Source organism: Hippocampus comes, unplaced genomic scaffold (assembly GCF_001891065.2).
Source record: "Hippocampus comes isolate QL1 unplaced genomic scaffold, H_comes_QL1_v1.1 scaffold6, whole genome shotgun sequence".
NCBI lineage: Eukaryota > Metazoa > Chordata > Actinopteri > Syngnathiformes > Syngnathidae > Hippocampus > Hippocampus comes.
The window spans coordinates 1,353,982-1,372,935 of NW_017805833.1; the positions used below are offsets into that span (position 1 = coordinate 1,353,982).

Here is an 18,954-nt window from a genome sequence, read left to right on the forward strand (position 1 = left end):
AAATAGAATGTAAAGAATTCAACATTTTTTACATATATATATTTTTTTGTTTCAATTCAACGGACATTGTGCTGCTCCCTCTGGTTGTGTGTGCTTTAGCCACCCATACAGATACATAGTACAGGGAACCAGTCAAAACTCCCCAGCAAGCTGCAGTAATACAGCATCACTGTTCCACTGTTTTCAAATATCCATTGCTTAAAAGGTTATAGCAGCAAGACACCGATGCTAATCATTAGCCCGTCTATGGCGTTTTATATTGTGTGTTAGTATGAGGCTAGCGGCCATTCCGAAGGCAAAGTTACTTGTTCTTTTAATGTGTAAATGTGTGTGTGTGTTTTTAACGATGTACTACCACCGTGTTAATGGAGCATTCCACTCTGCATTTTAAGTTAAAATTAAAATAGAGTAATACCTCCCACTTGAAGTTATAAATTAAATCATCGTTATGACTGTTTTTTTTTTGTTTTTTTTGCAATGAAGATCTTGTTGAAGACAGAAAGCTATGACCTTTGGAGATGGTGTTTTTTTTTGTTTTGTTTTTATCAGCCAAGGTATCTCAAAACATTTTTCAGAGTCATATTATGAGAAAAGCCATGAGTCATTGAAGTTTCACTAATATATCAGAAAGGGAGCAGAAGTGTTAAAGTTGGAGGTGAACAACTTCCTGTTGCTTCCGTTCTCCAGCTTTATCAACTGAAACACACTTCATTTTTACCAATGTGGTTGTTACATTTTCTTTGACAGTAAACCCTCGCTATAACGTTCATTTTTCGCGAAATTTTTTCTGTGCATTTAATTTTTTTCACACGACATTGTGTTCTGCATCCTTATTGGCTAAGGGACCAATATCATTAGTCTCCGCGCCTCATCGTAGTCGTCCTATTTTCAAAACAGGCAGGGAGTTTATACACAGGAGAAAGTTGCAGTACACCGCGACATTTAACTGGTCATATCATACAAATTGTCCAGGCAACTTTTATGGTGAATTCCCTTTCATTCCCTTCAAATATCAATCATAATAATTTGGAAAATCTCTTTTTTTTTCCTTCCAATGACAAAGACAGGTCATTTTTTGAAGCCGCTAATGGTGAAAGGAGGGGGAGACTTTTTTAAGCCCACTTTGCTGCGGAGAGAAAGTGACAAATGCTCAGTTGTACTCATGCATATCAAACCCTTTGAAAAATAATTTTATTTATGCATGTAATATACTCACATGAGCACTCTGTCTGTCAGCGGGCGTTCTGAAGAGACAAAACCAACGTTCTCATGTGATCTTGTGAGAACAAAAGCGAAGAGGAAAAGGGGTTTCCTGCTCACTCACCTTTCTTCTTGCAGCAGTTTTTACAGGATTTGCACTTGTACTTGTAGCAGAACTGCACAATGGCGATGGTGAAGAGGATGGCGAGGATGCCAAAGCCCACAGCTACTCCCACCGCCGTGGGGTTTACCCTACTGCCTGACAACACACACACACACACACACACACACACACACACACACACACACACACACACACACACACACAAATGATACATTCGCGAGAGAATTGCTCGATTGCTTGCTCTGTTTTGAGTGACGCTGTCAAAGAGATATGGATTCATCAAGTTGGTTATTATTTGGATTTTAATCCGCAGTGGTTAAGTGGTGCAAGAACTGCATCGCGATTTAGAAACCCAAACAGATCCTACACTATCCCAAAGCAGATAGTTGCCAGGAGCGTTGATTTACTCAACTGCAGTCTATTTGAAGAGAAGAGGCCTTGATTTGATTACCGCATTTCCTCCAATATAGAAGTCGCCACTTTAATAAGACATGTCCCAATTGGTCGTTGGGTACACGATCCACTTATGACAAATACCTCCTTCAAGTAGAGAAATGAGAGACTGCCGTTATCAGCTTCATAGATGCTATCTTCATCAAGAGACACAAATTGAGCTAACAGTTGCTAACTCAAACAGTAGTACCTAGCTAGGCCTGCCATTTTACAGTAAAGCACCCTTTATGACAGGTGTTACATTCCAGACCCACCCACGATTGGTGAACACAATATTGAGAGTGCATGCAATTATTTTGTAATACTGTAGTTTTAACCCTCCACCATGCTTTGAACACACTTGAACTTATTAAAACACACCCCTCGTTTTACTGTAAACATTACAACGACAATTAAACATTGTATCATGAAACACCCAAATCTTCCATTGATCCATGCGAATTCATCGACCACAGTGGCTCGCAAACTTTTTTACCACCGTAATTGACCAACGTTAAAATACAGTGGCGAAGTAGAACTGGAACATGCACAGTTTCAACCATTTAATTCAGTGAATCTTTCGCATTCTACTTGACAAGAGACGACGCACGTACCACTTGGGGTACACCTTGAGAATCACTAAATTCCAATAACAGGCCTCTAGCTTAATGCTAACATATAATGCCAAATAGGGGCTAACAGTAGAACATTGCGTGGACTAATGCTATTGCTCACAGGCAGTGGCAGTCGTAAAATAAATGGCGCCCTGCGTGTGTGCTACTTCAACATTTCTGAGCAAAAACCTGAAAAGCCCCTTATGTCTCCACAAGGGGGCGCAGAATTTCATCAAACCACTTCACGTACCAAGCCGCCCTGTACGGCCACACAGATTGCACATACGACAAACTGCCAATGCCCGAATGCATACACTGTATTGTTTCTGCTCTGTGGTAACAACTATCGCTACCTTCTCTCCCTCTTCTTCTTGCGTTTCATTACACTGCATCTCTTGCCGTAGAACCCAGTGCTTCCCTGCACGTTGTGGCACAGCAAACACTGAAGGCACACAACTCGAAATTCAGACTTGCCTGTACGTATATTATAAAACCCCATGAAAAACACGTTTTCTAAAAATCTGCGGCATAGACACGATAAATTAATCATCATATCGTGGATGAGATCAATTCGTGTTTGAAAATGTACCACATTTTGTCAACAAGTTCCCCGCACAGCATTAGAGATCTAATCTTGCGCTATGTGGCACTTTTAAGTGACGTAACCGTTCCGGGAAATTTTGATGTGATCATTTGACATTGCTAGGAGACACAGTATGTGTCTACTGAGTCAGCCTCACTTTTTGTGATGTGACTGCATTTTATAACCGTCCTTTTTATTTTGTCTGAAACTACACTTGAATCTGGGCCTCCCACATTTCAAAAACATGCATGGCAGGCTGATTAAACAGTCTAAAATTGTCCCCAGGTGCGAGTGTGAGTGTGGATGGTTGTTCGTCTCTGCGTGCCCTGCGATTGGCTGGCAAATGGTTCAGGGTGCCCCCCACTGACTGCCCGAAGACAGCTGGGATAGGCTCCGGCCCCCCCCCCCCCCCGCGACCCTTGTGAGGATAAAGCGGATCGGAAAATGGATGGATGGATGGATACACTTTAATCTGGCATAAATTGAAGTACACAGCAATTTGCTTAATAGTATTTGAAAAAAATACCATGCCCAACACAATAGATGCCAACCCCTGTCAGCCGTTCAGTAATTAAATGCCCACGGCGACCATTTCTGGAAATGCTGCTTATGGATCACACACTTGTCTATTTGCATTAGATTCGTATTGGATATTTAATATAATAACAATAATAATAATGATTTTTTTTAAAGACAAGTATAGGATATACTTGTTACCTCTCTGACATGGTCAATAAAAACTGAGCATTATCATTATAAAGCGGGATGTTATCTTACTGTTGAAGTCATAATTCACATTCATTTAGGTGACTGTCTCAAAAAAGTGTACCATTACACTGTCCACATAACTATCCAAAATCTCAGTAAAACTTGTTGAACATCAAAGAAGTGCGTCAGAGTCCCGCCATGTGATCACACGACACGAAGAAAAAAAAAAACAAGTCCAAAGCATTGTCTTACCATTATTGCCCATCGCGGAGGACCTTGTGAACCTTCCGATGTCGCCTCTCCTCGCTTGACTTCAGCAAAGTACCTATCCGATAAGCGATTGATCAGTTTTTAAAGATCAAAACCGTATTTGGGTTCTGTGCTTCCTCCCTACATCTTAGGTCTGAGTGTTGGTGTTCCCCATAGCTGGCATTTTTTTAAAACCGGTCCATCTGCTTTGTTGTTGTCATGTTCCTTCCTTTCACAAGATAATGTAGGAGGTGGAACACGCTCCTTTGTTGTGATTGGCAACTTTCTTGACAATTCAACCCATTATACCAGGTAGCAATATTTAATTCACTCATTTGGAGCTCTCACATGAGCATAAACTCAATTCTCTTCTGTGCATGAATTCACTTTCTCAAGTTTGAAACAAATTCCGTTTGGAAGGGCTGTGGGGACACTGAAGCTATCTTAAGATGTCATATAAAAAAGGCCATTAGCATTAGCCCAACATTTGTTTGGAATTAAATTATAAACACAACTGAGTGTGCAAGACGGAAACAATATTAAAGCAAAAGTGAGAAGAAAAAAATCGTGTTAACCCGTTAGTGTTGTGTGCATTTGTGATGTTTTTTTTTTTTTTTACAACTACCTGTAGACACAGATAAAATGATTTTTTGCTAAATCAGTGGGTTTGTTGAGGTACATTTCCAGGAAAGACTATGACATTTAAAGTCATAAAATGTGTACCTGAAAGATGATGTCATGGAGTATCAGTGTCGATCACTGAGTTTGCATGATGTGCACAGCAGAACACTTTCCATCCCTCGGGTGACAGCAACTGACTTCATCTCATGGCGAGGGGGCAGCTGATAACATCATTACCAAAAAAAAAAAAAAAAAAAAAAACCTCTCAGCTGGTATAGTGAATAATAATAATGATTATAATAATAAAAAAAACCCAGAATCTGCACTTTTTATGTGAACACGTTCCTTATAAGTAATATACATGTTTTCTAAATTTGACACACCACTGAGAAGAGTGTTATTAACAATCCTGTTGAATTTGAATGAAAAAAAAAGTTTATAAAATGAGGCAAAAGAAAGCTACTGTGTCCACTCTTCAATGCTGTGGGCGTGTCCGCCAGAGTTGCGGTGGCCATTGGGAAATTGTTGTTGACATCTAAAATCAATGTCACCACTTATTGGTTAGCATTTGGGGCCTTACCACATCAAGAGAAACAAATGCTCGGCCTCTCCATTGCCAATTCCTGGGCTGAATTTCAGGCCGAGTACCTTCCTGGTGTCTGAATGTGTGAAAACTCGACAGTCAGCTGTTAGCGAACGTAAATTTGCTTAAAGTCATCAGGTCATGGCTGGGCTTTTCTATGCTGCAACAATGGAGGCACTCTAAAGTGGCTCAGCCTTTGTCCACCAGATGGCTGTTACATTCTGTTACTTCTGCCTTCTTTTTGTGACGTGCATGCACTCATGGCCAACGATAGAGGCACTCAACAGCGGCCATGCTAGTGAAAATTATTAATTCTGTAGCTTCCCAACTGAGTACGACATAGCACCTTTCCAGTAATTATTTTCAAACATGTATCTGGAAATAAATCTCCGAATTCACTTTCGGGGTACTTTCGGTATGGGATGTGAATACTTTAGCTTTCTCTGTAAATGACTACCACGAAATATTGAGTTGGCCTCGCTTGAACTTGTCTTTTGTGTTTATCTAACATCCAATTGTGTGGAGCTGCTTCTTCTCAATTTGATTGTTGAACTTTTGGTGAAGACACACTCCAGCTGTGACATCAGGGTGGGACAAGATGCATTCTTTTGACTGCAGGTGAGGTCAAATGAGCTTTTAATCATTAACCAGTGCTGTTTTCAAGCTAAGCTGCACTTCCTCATGCGGCTCTAAGGACGGCTGTCCAATTACACAAAAGGCATGCCTGGGCACGGAGATGTTGGTCAAGCGATTTAAGTGGTGAATGTGCTGTCTGTGTGTGTGTGTGTATGTGTGTGAGCTGTGTGTGAGGTGTGTGCGTGTTGCAGTGGAGAGTACATAAGCGGCTCCGTAAGGAACCGGGAATATTTACGCTCACAGGTTCAAGCTTTGGATATTGATTGGACGAGTCACAGCGGACCGTTTGTGACATTGCAAGTAAGGATGTATAAGCAGATTAATTTATTGGATCGAGTGTTTTTTGGGGGGAGGTGTTGGTGGGGGGTATTGTATAAAAAGGAATTTTATTGATCATTGAGTATTTTCATGGTAAAGGGCTTTTGCATCATTATTTGTTGCAATAAATCCAAGTCGACTGAGTTATTAGTTATTCTGTCTTTGGATTGAAAAGGTATTTCACATTGTTTTGTGTGTTATGTATGCAGAAAAAAAGGCCTTTGTTCGATCCTTGATACATTTCTCTTTTAATGAGTCAATATGCCAGTCATGCTTATCAGGGTTTCCGATAAGGCGGCCCACAGAATGGTGTTTTATATACTGCTGTGTATCAAAGGTTATATGGGTTCGTTCATCTGAAAGTTTTGATGCAAGTGCCTTCGCACCAACACCGTTGACTTATTTACTAAATCCATTTTTTTTCTTAAGGTATTTTATAGTCTAAAACTTCAAACATATTCAATTGCTACGAATAACAATGATCATTGATTTCTATTTTCATTTCATATTTTGTGGAGTTTTCTACTTTTCGTCTGTTTCGAAGAACTAAGAATCAATCCAATTCACTATTTTTCACTTCGAGCTCAGCTACTAGGTAATTCAGTGATATTTGTTTACAAGCTACCCAAAGTGTTATGACGTTAGCCAAGCGTGTTTAAATTCTGTCTTTTTCTTAGCAACTGCATCTCTTCAAGTTTGCTGGGCAAGTTTGTTGAAAAAATGTTTGTTTTGGTGGGGTTTCGTTCTTTTGCCTCCTGAAGCTATTAAGCAGAGTGAAAACAATTTGCTCTTTAAAATACCGCTGAGAGTTTCCTGAAGTTTCTTGAAGTCGGCTAAGCAAGTTTAACATTTTAGAGATGCTGCGCCTCCCCTGAGACATGCAAAAAATTTTATTTATTTTAACAAGTGCCATGATTGTGACTTTACCCCCTAGGATGTAAGCACTACAGAAAAAAAGTCTAAATACCCTCCACAAGGCCACTGGAGGTTGACAAGCTTGACACACTAAGCACAGTCACGTCATGTTTTTATCGCAGGCTGTAAAATCTCTTAAAGTGCATTCTGTGGATCATAAACGCAATTCAAAGCACCTCTCGTCTATCTACATGCATTCATAAGTTTGGATTTGAGTGCAAAGGTTCAGCGACTTTAATAGTTCTGGTAAAAGAAGCATAACGCAGCTCCTGTTTCTGACAATGACGCTTTCTCTCCACCTCTTATCGGTCCGTCTCTCATACGGAAGAGAGAAAGACAGAAATATTTGAATTGCAAATTAAAGATGAGCACACATAAAGAGTGTGATCAAAAACTTAAAATATCTTATTTCCTAATTAAAATCAAAACCAAAAATGTTATCAAATGTCAACACTGAAAATTGCATTGTTGTATTGAACTGAGATGTTTGGCAATTAGTGAGACAATTAGCTTGAGCTTCACTGAAGGTCTTTTGTCACTTTTGGTGCCAGGGAGGCAACTGCTGTGATCGAGCTTAGTTTACTTTATTTTTCCATGAGATAAAGAAGGTGGAAGATTTTAAGTACTTCGGGTCATCTGTCCAGAGCAATGGAGAGTGTGGAAAAGAGGTGAAGAAGCGTCTACAGACAGGCTGGAACGGCTGGAGAAAAGTGTCAGGTGTGATATGTGATAGAAGAGTTTCAGCTAAGATGAAAGGAAGGGTGTATAAACCTGCAGTGAGGCCAGCCATGCTGTTTAGACTGGAGACAGTGCCACTGAAGAAATGACAGGAGGCAGAGCTGGAGGTAGCAGAGATGAAGATGGTGAAGTTCTCTTTGGGAGTAACCAGGTTTGATAAGATCAGGAATGAGGGACAACTCATGTGAAAGGTTTTGGAGAGAAAGTCAGAGAGGCCAGACTGAGATGGTTTGGACATGTCCAGAGGAGAGAGGGTGAACGATGCTGAGTCTGAAACTGCTCGGCAGGAGGCCGAGAGGAAGACCAAAGAGGAGGTTTATGGATGTGGTGAAAGAGGACATGAAGGTGGCTGGGGTGAGAGAAGAAGATGCAAAAACAGTGTTAGATGGAAACCACTGATTCGCTGTGGCGACCCCTGAATGGAAAAGCCAAAAGGAAAAGAAGAAGAAGATTTTTGCATGGATGATGCTTTGTAAAATATTGTGAAATACTGTACCTGTCCCCACTGTTATCTTACGAGATTGTTGTCGTATACTTACCGTTTGGGGGCATATTTCCAGCGCCTTGATTGCACTTATAGTGCTGAGCATGCTGTGAGACGTGTCACGACTCACAGTGTGAGTCATACATTTGATACCAGCTGATTTGACAGTCAAAACATTACAGGCAAGAAAATGGGCGTGAAGCTTTGTGTGCTTGTGTGTGTGTGTGTGTGTGTGTGTCGGGCGTGAAGCTATGTGTGTTTGTGTGTGTGTGTGTGTGAGTCTCTGCGTGTGTGTGCATTTGTCTGCATGTTTGTGTTGATGCGTATGTGAGATTTTGATGTGGTTTTAGTTTGTCGTATGATCTGGGGTCATTTTCAGGAGACAAGTCGGGAGCAATCCATTATACCAAGCGGTGTCAGCATTGTGTGCCCATAGGTGAGAAATAGCTACGTGGTTGGATGTCTGGGTACAGTTTGGAAAAGTCATGATGATGTACAAAGAAGACAATGGGGAAAAGACAGGAATTTGTCCAGCGTGCTGGGAGGGTAGGAAAGGTTTGGAGAGGGCGGATTGTGTGGGAGGGACTTAAGTGAGAAAGGCGCACAGGTAGGAATTGAGAGAAGCGGTTTCAAGTGTCAGGTTACCTGGAATAGTTTTTGTTTGGTATGCTAACAGGGCTCGGTCACAGGTCTCTGACTTTCTGAATCAGCGGAGCTTCGAAACCCAACGCGACACAGAACTTTATGACGGGCCTGAGGTTGCAGAGAGGCCCAAGTCAGACAGACGCCCTTCCAGCGGGTATCCGTTACAGTGCTGTAGAAAGACAAGAGACAGAGAAAGAGAGAGGAGGCACACAAAATCAAGTCAGTCTTTGGAGTTGAAGTGAGGCAAAAGAGAGGAAGGAAACGCGGCATTTTTGGTGACCTGTGAAATTCTCAGCGTGCGCTACCCCTGAGGGAGGTTCTGTGGACAGTTTAGGACAGACAGATCGCTGCATCATGTGGGTGAGTATAAAGCTGAAAGTGGAAATTTGTTGACAAAAAAAAAAACCCAAAACAAAACAAACCCACTGTATTAATCTTTATCAACCGGTTTGTTCACAAGCACGTAACCACAAAAGTGCTGATGGTTTTTGTGCGCTCAACCGGTCCCTAACACGGACTAAACGGCAAATGCTGGTTCACAGCAGTTGAAAATAAAATCTACCTGCCGCTAAGTTGTTAGCCGTGAGTTATGTTTTAGCAGACGTTTCCATATGGTGCCTTTTTTTTTATGCAACGAAACACATTTGAATTGTGTATCAGTCGACTGCGTTGAGTGGTTTAAGTAGACGTTTGCGCATGGTGCCTTTTTACGCTCCTAAACACAGCTGTCTGAAATTGGTGTCGATTAGTGGAGGTTTGCAAACGTCATGTTTTCCTTTTGTTAAGTGATTGTTATGCATGCGCATCTCCAATAAAAGACAACTCGATACGTGGGGGGCACGATACGATTCAAGAAAGGCACATGATTAGATTCGGATGGATTAGGATTCCACTGTGCGCATCTCCAATAAAAGACAACTCCATACGTGGCTTGATACGTGGGGGGCACGATACGATTCAAGAACAGCACATGATTAGATTCGGATGGATTAGGATTCCACTGGAAGGCAATACGATTCAAGGAACGTACACTTTAAAATGCAACTTTTTAAAAATGCAACAATTTGATTTTGATGATGTTCCCTTCGAGGTTTGCCTATCATACCTTTTGAAGTTGTGAATTAAAAAGGTCTTAATTCATGAATTAAAAAATATATATACCAATTAATGTCAATAAGAAAGTTTCTGAGCTTGATAAGGTGACAACCAAATTCTGGAGGGCCAAAAAAAGACGCCAACGAGAGACTAATAGTGCACACACACACACACACACACACACACACACACACACACACACACACACACACACACACACACACACACACACACACGCATATATCCAATATGTTGTTTCGCATGTTTCACTTCCAATTCGTCAAGGTTTCTCCAATTCACAAACAGGCAAAGGCTTTTAGATGTGACCTACATAAAAGTAAGCTCTTTGAAAAACTGAAACGCATGACTCATCACCTCTACCTTCAAATGGAAAAAAAAAAAATCTGCTTTTATTTCATTGTCCTCATGACAAAGTCGTAAAGGCATGCACCATCAACGCTGCTTCAACGGAATGTGTGCGAATTAGATTATGGCTGTTAAAAAAAAAAAGGCTTTGCATCCACTTTTTTTTGGGGGGGGGGGGCTCATCATCATTAGGGTCACAGGTGAGCAGGAGATAATCTCAGTTTATTTTGGTGAGGTTGCCAACCAATCACCAAAAAGAACATGAAAAAAAAAAAGCAATACGTTATTAAAAAAAAATGATATTTACAATTATTATCTAAATGTCAATAGAAAACTGATAGGGTAGGAACCCAAATTCTACTGGACCTTTGAGTCTTTTCAGAACTGTACGGCTTACATTACAGTTCCATAATTAGCTCTGTGGGTATTTTAGTGTATATTGAAACACAAATTGCCTCAGAGTGTGGTCCTCTTTCTGTGACACTTATTATTACATGTTTCAAGAGTCTCTCATCACAAACCTAACAGAAGATTTAAATCCGTGTGTGTAACAATCCAGTCTGTGTCAAAAGATACATACACTGGAGCTCTTTTTGCGGCAAGTAGTCACAGTTGTGGATTAATCCTTATCATTACCTCTCCGAAAAGCTGTAGAACCATACGATCTCAACAAATGACCTGCAAAGAGTTCTTGGACCAAAATTGCAACCCTGAGTCAAAATTGATGTTAAAATTGCACTGAAATGTACAGTCATGAAGGAAAACGACAGATCGTTCTCATGAATGTAGCGTTGATGACTGAAGATTTTGGACAGAAAATAAGTTATATGGTATCAGAAAAGACCTGATCAAAACCGTTCTTGGGTGGGTTTTCTTGGGTACTATGTGACCATTGTACTTAGTGCCACACCTCTCACCGGAAGCGTAAGATGCCCATCTCCATCCATTCATCAATCCATTTTTCGATCCGCTTTATCGGGCAGGAGGCGGGGGACACCCTGAACCAGCCAATCGCAGGACACACAGAGACGAACAACCATCCATGCTCACATTCACACCAAGGGACAATTTAAGAGTGTGCCGTTAACCTGGTTTGGGAAAGAGTTCTATGACTGCGATTGAATTTAGATTTTTGGTGGCAGTTTGGAGGGGTTGGACCGCCACAAAATTGAAACAAAAAAAAATCAACAACAATATTAATGTAGACATTTAAACCAGGGTTCCAGGAAGAACAAGTTCTCCTAAAACTGATTATGCATCGCAACTGGTTTGTCCAAATGAGGTAAATTTCCACCACATCCATTTGAATACACATACTGTCGCTGCAGAAGTCATCGGAGCTTCAATAACAGCAAAGGACAGATAACACGCAGCGGCACCCACGTTCAACAAACCCATAAACAGCATTTTGTTTCTGCACTTGTGCTCACCATTTGTTTTTGTGGTGTTGTCAGACCAATCAGTCTCCTGAAGAAAGCACAAGACCGTTGAACCCAAAGCACGTAGGTAAGGTGATTCAACGGCGCGCTGTCGAAATTCAGGAACATTTGCGTTATCGTTTGTTGTTTATCTCACGCCTCTCTTACAGTGGTTCCACGGCCAGGCCGCCACAGAAGGCCCATGACGGCTCCAAAGACTCAGAAAGAGAAGGCGTCTAAGACGAAGAAGGTGCTGTTGACGATAGCAGCAGTTGTGGTGTTGCTGGGGATTCTGGTCACCGCGGGATACTTTAGTGAGTCACGCGATCGGACAGACACGATCGTTTTTTTTTTTTGCCATTTTTCCAGCAAGCGATACAGTTAAGTTCAGCTCACATTGGTACATGTTGAAATGAGATACCGTACATTCAACAAAGGGGGTGAGAACGGAAACTAAGTAAAACTAAATGTTGGTTTCTGTTCCTGGGTCACTAGCGCACTGCAGACTGCCATATCGGAGGTGGGAACATAACTTTATAATAAACTCAACACTGACACTTGTCAAAAGTCAGCAAATTCCTGCCTCGGTATCTTATTCGTGAGACAGAAAATGATTCTCTGTCGATCAACTGTCTGCAGTGTAGCGCCACTATTTAGGTACAGTATCTGTCAAGTCATGGATGACGGTCTCCATTTAATGCCAAGGGAATCTCTTTGGAGATGCCTGTGCATGATTCTGTTTATCGTGAAGATGTTGCTGTACCCAACACTCTAAATTGTCCCTCGGTGTGAGTGTGAGAATGAATGGTTGTTTGTCTCTGTGTGCCCTGCGATTGGCTGGCAACCAGTTCAGGGTGCACCCTGCCTACTGCCCGATGACAGGTGGGATAGGCTCCAGCATGCCCCGCGACCCTCGTGAGGATAAGCGGATTAGAAAATGGTTGGATGGATGGATGGATGTTGCTGCACCCTGAGAAAATCAGTGTTGCCGGCCCTCCAATCAGATCTAATAGCTGGTCACCCCAGCCAATTGAAAGACGACTGCAACCTTCCTTCACCTTCAAAGTCATTGGGTCACTGAGGTGCTACCTCTTCCACTAGATCCATTGTCTGTCTGTTCTTCTTCTGTCTGCCAGTTTGTGGCCCCTCACTGATAGATTTTATTTTTAGTTGTGCTGGATGCCCATCCACCCCTATTTACCAGCTAGTCAACCATGACCTGGCAAGGATGGGTTAATGTAGTTATGGCCCAACCGGGGTCAGCACACACTCTTGACTGGTACCGCAATAGGAAGGTGCCAAAAAGGGGTACGTGCGTCAGTCGTTTTGCTCGCCTACACAATTTTTGCATCCCAGAATGTCTTGAGCTGAACTGGACCGCCAAATGGAAAAGGGGCTGTTTGTCATCACATCATCAAATCAAGTCATGATTTTCACGAGCTTTTCTTTCTATGTGAATCGTTTCTTCGTTTCAGTCAAGCAGCTGATCGACAGCAAGTACTTCTTTTGCACGAAGTCGTTTAAATTCATCCCGTTGGATAAAGCGTGCGATGGAACGGACGATTGCACGGGAGGAGAAGACGAACAGACATGCTTGTCAAACCTCAAGGTCAACACCACCTTTCCAGGTAGAGCCAAGGAACCACCTCCGCATTCGATTGTCTGTCATTAGAACTTTAAGGGGAAAAAAAAAGGAAAAAGATCTCCTTTGATTCTACATCTCTGCAGTCCGTCTCATGACCCGTCAGAGCGTCCTCCAGGTGTACAATCCCAGCTCAGGCTGGAGGAGTGTGTGTAGCGAAGGCTGGAGCGATAAGCACACACGGACGGCGTGCACGCAACTGGGATACACCAAGTCAGTTCCAGGAGCGGTGTCAGAATAATTCTGAATCACCTCATATTCAATCTCTAACGCTGTGTCCTTTCCCCGTTGGCAGTAAACCTCGTAGCATCAATGTGCCGGTGAACACGTTATTATCGAACCTGAAATCTGGACCATTTGCCGCACTAAGGTCAGGGACGGGAAACACGCCTGTTCACCAAGCTACAGTTGACCGGTGAGTGAAACTACACTTTACGAAATGACAATTGACAGGAATTGACAATGGAATATTTGTCGAGATGAGAATAAGTGACGGAAAACTCACAATCTCCGCTAGAGTTAATCCTGGAGTTCTTTGATTTTCCGAACCAACAGGAACCTTCTTAGATTTTGCAGTAGGCTGTTCACAATCGTCCTGTGAGATTGACTGGCAAAGAGTCAAAGTTGCAGTCTGCATTTTTAACTCTTATAAGGTCCAGCAACTGCCAGGATCCTGAAAAAGTTGAGCTGGATAGGAAATGGGTGAACTGCATTGTGTACTGGGTTAGAGTCATGTTGGAACATATTTAAACCTTTCTTCCCCAAACTCATGTTATCCCAAAGTCGGAAGTGTAGAATTGTGCTAAATTTCTTGATGAGAAAAAAAGAGTTTTGAGTGAATGCCATCATCCAACAGCAGGTGCGCGGCAAACAAGCCAAACAAAAATCAATGATGAGGTGGCCCCGAAATGTTTTTATCATGTGATTTTGAAACAGTCATTAAACCAAAACAGGAACCAATTCTCCCTTTTTGTACTTCAAAACCAAATATTCTCATTTTATTTTCAGCGCCGTGCTGTTTTTTTTTTTTTTTTTTTCACCTTCGATTTCCCCCTCACTAAATGTCACGCAAACGAGTTTCTGTTCTCATAACCAGAACAGTTCCCGGTTTTTGTTCCTTTTCTTCTCAAGGCCTATGCTTTTCAATGATTTGACATCTTATTTGAGTTGAACCCAAGTACAATATTCTTTGTGTAAGCAATTTTGGTCAACGTATGACTCATTGTGTGGTTGAATTATAGTTTTTAAGAATTCTTTTACCTCCTATAGGAGTGCATGCAGATCCGGGGCTGTGGTTTCTTTATCCTGTTCAGGTTGGTACTATTTTTAGATACATAGCTTATGTTACTTTTTTATTTTGTTCTCTTAACAACATGTCATCTTATGGGGGCTTGGTGACGTGATTGTGGAACTGGTTTGACTAACAGGCCCATACATGTCGCTGTTGACTGCAAAGCCTTTAGCAAACACATGAATGAGCACATCTTGTGAGTCATTAAGATCCAAAAAAAACAGTTTACAGAATAAAAGAAACTAGTTCAACCTGGTTTGGCCTGTCAGAGCAGAGTTAATTTCCTTAATTACCGCTAGAGTGTTCATAGTATACAATTTGGTTGGGTGTTCATAATGAGCATTGTTCACCTCACTATGGGCCTTATGAGTCTAAAGTATGTCATTTCCCCCGGACTAAAAATAATGGAGATATACAGTAGAATGAAATTTAAGAATAATATTTGACTGCAGTTAATTACACGGTTAGCCAGTCCCTCAATAACTATTGAATGTCTAAATTTCCACCACATTTGCTATTGGAAATGTAAATTAGGTTTGCCTCAAAACAATTTACTCTTTGTCACATCTTTTCGACCGACACGTCGCACATTAAAACTACAGCATCAGTTAAGAAGCCGAAAATCATCAACTGTTTACTCAGTCACTCTGCCTTAGTCGAATGTAAGGGTTTGTTTACTAGTGGCGCCATTGGAGAAACCTTTGGAATTTGTCAGTTTTAAGTACGTACATCGGACGTCACTGCAAAAACTGTAATGTTTGATGTTTTCTTGTCAGACTGTGGTGAGGGAGACGCTCAGAACCGCATTGTTGGGGGTACGGATGCTACCATAGAGGACTGGCCGTGGCAAGTAAGCCTGCAGCAGGGCGGCCAGCACACATGCGGAGGCTCCCTCGTGACGCTACGTTGGGTGATCACCGCAGCTCATTGCTTCGCGGGGTCAGTAGTGTTGCTCTCATTTGACGTTTGTTTGTCCATGTCATGCACCTGTGACTCGCGCCAACTCCTCCCCATTTTCTTATGGGCCCTGCAGCAGTAAAAAGGAGCTAAGTCGCTGGAAAGTGGTGTCAGGCCGGACCTACATGGGTACCTTGGGAGGTTCCTCTGTGGACAGAATCATCCTGAACGGAAACTATGACCCAGCTCGCAATGATTATGATATAGCACTCATGAGACTTACAAGTCCAATCACAGTGGGAGGTAAGTGTGAGGAGTAAAAGACACCCCACAAAAAAAGTTTCCTTCCAAACAATGAAATACTGTAGCCAGGGGTACTCCCAATGTTTTGTATGGCTGCCCTCTAGTGGCAAATATATTTATGCACCAATTGGATCACCTGCCTTGTCTCACAGACCACATTTGGTATGCCTGCACCACCTAATGCAAGTAATGTGTGGCTAATGTGGGTAAACATTTGTGCAGTTGATGAGGTTGAAAAAAATATGTTTAGATGTGAAATGCTTTAATTTAATAATAAAATCATTATAATTTAAAAAAGATGTATAATAATTAATTTGAATGTGTTAAATGTATTTCTAATTATTTTTCATTTTACCGATATTTTTATCATGTTAATTACAACAAATCAGTTAATCAATGATTTAATGAATTGAATTAATTTGTAAAAAAATCCAAATTGGGTAAACAAAAATTATTCTAAATAATTGACATTTTACTCCCCCCATAACATCTGATCTAATGAGAGCCAATACCAAATCTGTATCAAACGGATGGATCGATAGGTTTGAACCCAGAAGCTAATTAAAAAATATTTGGTTGATTCAATTCTTTTCACAAAGCTGTTTGCTGAAAAACATGCTTGCAATCACTGAGTGGTTTCAATTGTGAACACAATTTGTAATTTTAGAAAGGTTTTTAGTAAGAAACATGAAGTAGACATAGGTGATTTGAGCCATTGAGAACTAAAGTGAGATAACACCGTTTTGGTTATTTTTAAGTTGAGCGCAGAAATAAATACACAAACAACATATCAAAATCGACAATTTGGACATATGGAGGCCAGCCCACTTGAGGCCAGTCCACTTTTGCACTCAGTACTTTTCCTGATTCGGCAGGCCAACTTCCATTTCCCATGAAACCAGGCTTCAAAACCCGCAAAAATACCCCAGAAACTGCAGTTCAAAAATGGATAGATGACTCAGAAAGTTGGCCTTGATTGCGACACCTAAGTACTGTATTATATTATCCAAGTCTACCTAATTAGGTGTCCAGCAATAGCTGATCACATTTTAATACCCCCAAAAGAAGTTTTCAAGTATGGCCCAAAACAATCAATTCTATTGGAGTAAAGCAACAATGAGTAACTTTAGGCTTACATTTGCTCATGAACACACTTCTGTACTGATGTGTTCCAGTGAGCCGGATGCCAGTTTGTCTTCCCCCAAAAGCTTTCAACCTTCCTCCTACAGCCTCGATGGTGGTGACCGGCTGGGGCTACCTGGAGGAAAACGGTGAACAACCTCATCATTATTATGTTCATTCATTCATTCATTTTCCGAACCGCTCGATCCTCACTAGGGTCGCGGGGGGTGCTGGAGCCTATCCCAGCCGTCTTCGGGCAGTAGGCGGGGGACACCCTGAATTGGTTGCCAGCCAATCGCAGGGCACACAGAGACGAACAACCATCCACGCTCATTCACACCTAGGGACAATTTAGAGTGTTCAATCAGCCTACCATGCATGTTTTTGGAATGTGGGAGGAAACCGGAGTACCCGGAGAAAACCCACGCAGGCCCGGGGAGAACATGCAAACTCCACACAGGGAGGCCGGAGCTGGATTCGAACCCGGCACCTCTGCACTGTGAAGTCGACGTGCTAACCACTGGACTACCGGGCCGCCCTTCATTATTATGTTGACATTAAAAAACAGACATGCAGGGTGTTCGCCATGCCTCAAATTACATACTCTCATGTTGCCTTCAGGAATCATCTCTTCATCGCTGCAGAAAGCCAACATTCCACTCATCGAAAGGAACAAGTGTGCCAGCCCTACCGTGTATGGCAGCGCCATCACCAATAGGATGATCTGTGCTGGTTTTCTGGAGGGTAAAGTGGACGCATGTCAGGTAAGCGCAGCATGAGAACACACCAAATGACTTTTTTGGGAGGGAGTTCAAATGTTCGTTGTGCTTCTGCACACCTTAGGGGGACAGCGGGGGGCCCTTGGTGCACTTCACCTCATCCAAATGGTACCTAATTGGGGTGGTGAGCTGGGGCGTTGGCTGTGCCAGGGAGGGGCGTCCCGGCGTCTACTGCAACGTAGAGGAGATGCTCAATTGGATTCACACCATCATCGAGGTAAGGCGTTACAGTTCAACACAGTATCAGCATGAACGTGTTGACGACTTTAAAATATTTCAACTAAGGCTGACAATTAAAGATAGTAAAACACAAGGGCTTATAACATGGCCATCAGGAATGTATCAGTTTAGACCGATAGTGCCAGAAATGTATTTTTAAATCAATTTGCAATATTAAATCAGCTGGATTACTTTTGTTGAATTTCAATTATGCCATTTAATTCACGTTTCCCAAACTTTCACGAGCTGAGGCAAATATTTTCATGATATTCTTTTTAAACAGCTCTTGTAGTGTTGAATCTTGTGTGCGCTTCTCAATTCAATGTGGTCATTATTATTTTTCCCTCCAGAAAAACCCATGAGCAGCTCCACTCTTGACAACCTACTGCGAGACCTAACTGCACGTGAAGACGTGATTATCGAGTGGCTAGAGACAAATTTATACGACACAGCAATGAGATGCAAAGAAGTGGAGTACATCCATTCAAGCTTACTTCAGGTTATTGTTTCTCATGGGGCAAGTGAAACTGGGATGCATGGAATTTTCACAGCAGCCTTTTTTTTTTTTTTGCACAGCAAAAAAATATGTTAGATAAATATCTGCAGAGATTTCATCTAAGCATTTGAGGTACGCCAACTGAATATTGTTAGGGGTCATTCCAGAATTGGTGGTAATTTGGGGATAGAGATTTTGGAAAACCTGTCCATTTTTGTTTGTTTTTTTTTTTTTACCCCCAAAGATGAAAAAAAAAAAGTAATGAAACATAATTTACTGCGATCGGCTGGCACTCAGTTCAGGGTGTACCCCATCTACTGCCTGAAGAAAGCTGGGAAATATTTTGCTGAGCTTGGCGCAACCCTGTTACAAATATTCAGGCTTCTGAAAAATATTTTCAATATTATAAAAATATTAAGTGTCTTTTACAATTGCTTTACAAACAGTAATTACTACGCTCCAGTAACAGTAAATGC

The 18,954-nt window shown here is 41.7% G+C and overlaps 1 protein-coding gene across 2 annotated transcripts; it reads left to right on the forward strand.

Moving 5' to 3' along the window:
- Window positions 1-152: 152 nt before the first annotated feature.
- On the forward strand, window positions 153-18,736 carry tmprss4a (transmembrane serine protease 4a). 2 transcript variants are annotated; one of them, XM_019887625.1, is made up of 14 exons: window positions 153-336; window positions 5,925-6,050; window positions 11,766-11,817; window positions 11,900-12,043; window positions 13,205-13,357; window positions 13,458-13,584; window positions 13,667-13,786; window positions 14,641-14,684; window positions 15,439-15,601; window positions 15,696-15,862; window positions 17,038-17,133; window positions 17,606-17,748; window positions 17,828-17,980; window positions 18,333-18,736. In XM_019887625.1, the coding sequence occupies exons 1-14, from the start codon at window positions 325-327 to the stop codon at window positions 18,342-18,344; spliced, it is 1,512 nt and encodes a 503-aa protein (XP_019743184.1). In that variant the 5' UTR covers window positions 153-324; the 3' UTR covers window positions 18,345-18,736. The 2 variants fall into 2 exon arrangements, with proteins under 2 accessions (XP_019743184.1, XP_019743185.1); XM_019887626.1 differs by lacking the exons at window positions 153-336; window positions 5,925-6,050 and adding an exon at window positions 8,895-9,210.
- Window positions 18,737-18,954: the final 218 nt, after the last annotated feature.

What these genes read in the sequence shown, in the direction of transcription:
- tmprss4a (XM_019887625.1), top strand. An exon ending in CACCAAGCTACAGTTGACCG is followed by an intron (nt 13,787 to 14,640) that starts GTGAGTGAAACT and finishes TACCTCCTATAG; the next exon opens with GAGTGCATGCAGATCCGGGG. An exon ending in AAGTCCAATCACAGTGGGAG is followed by an intron (nt 15,863 to 17,037) that starts GTAAGTGTGAGG and finishes GATGTGTTCCAG; the next exon opens with TGAGCCGGATGCCAGTTTGT.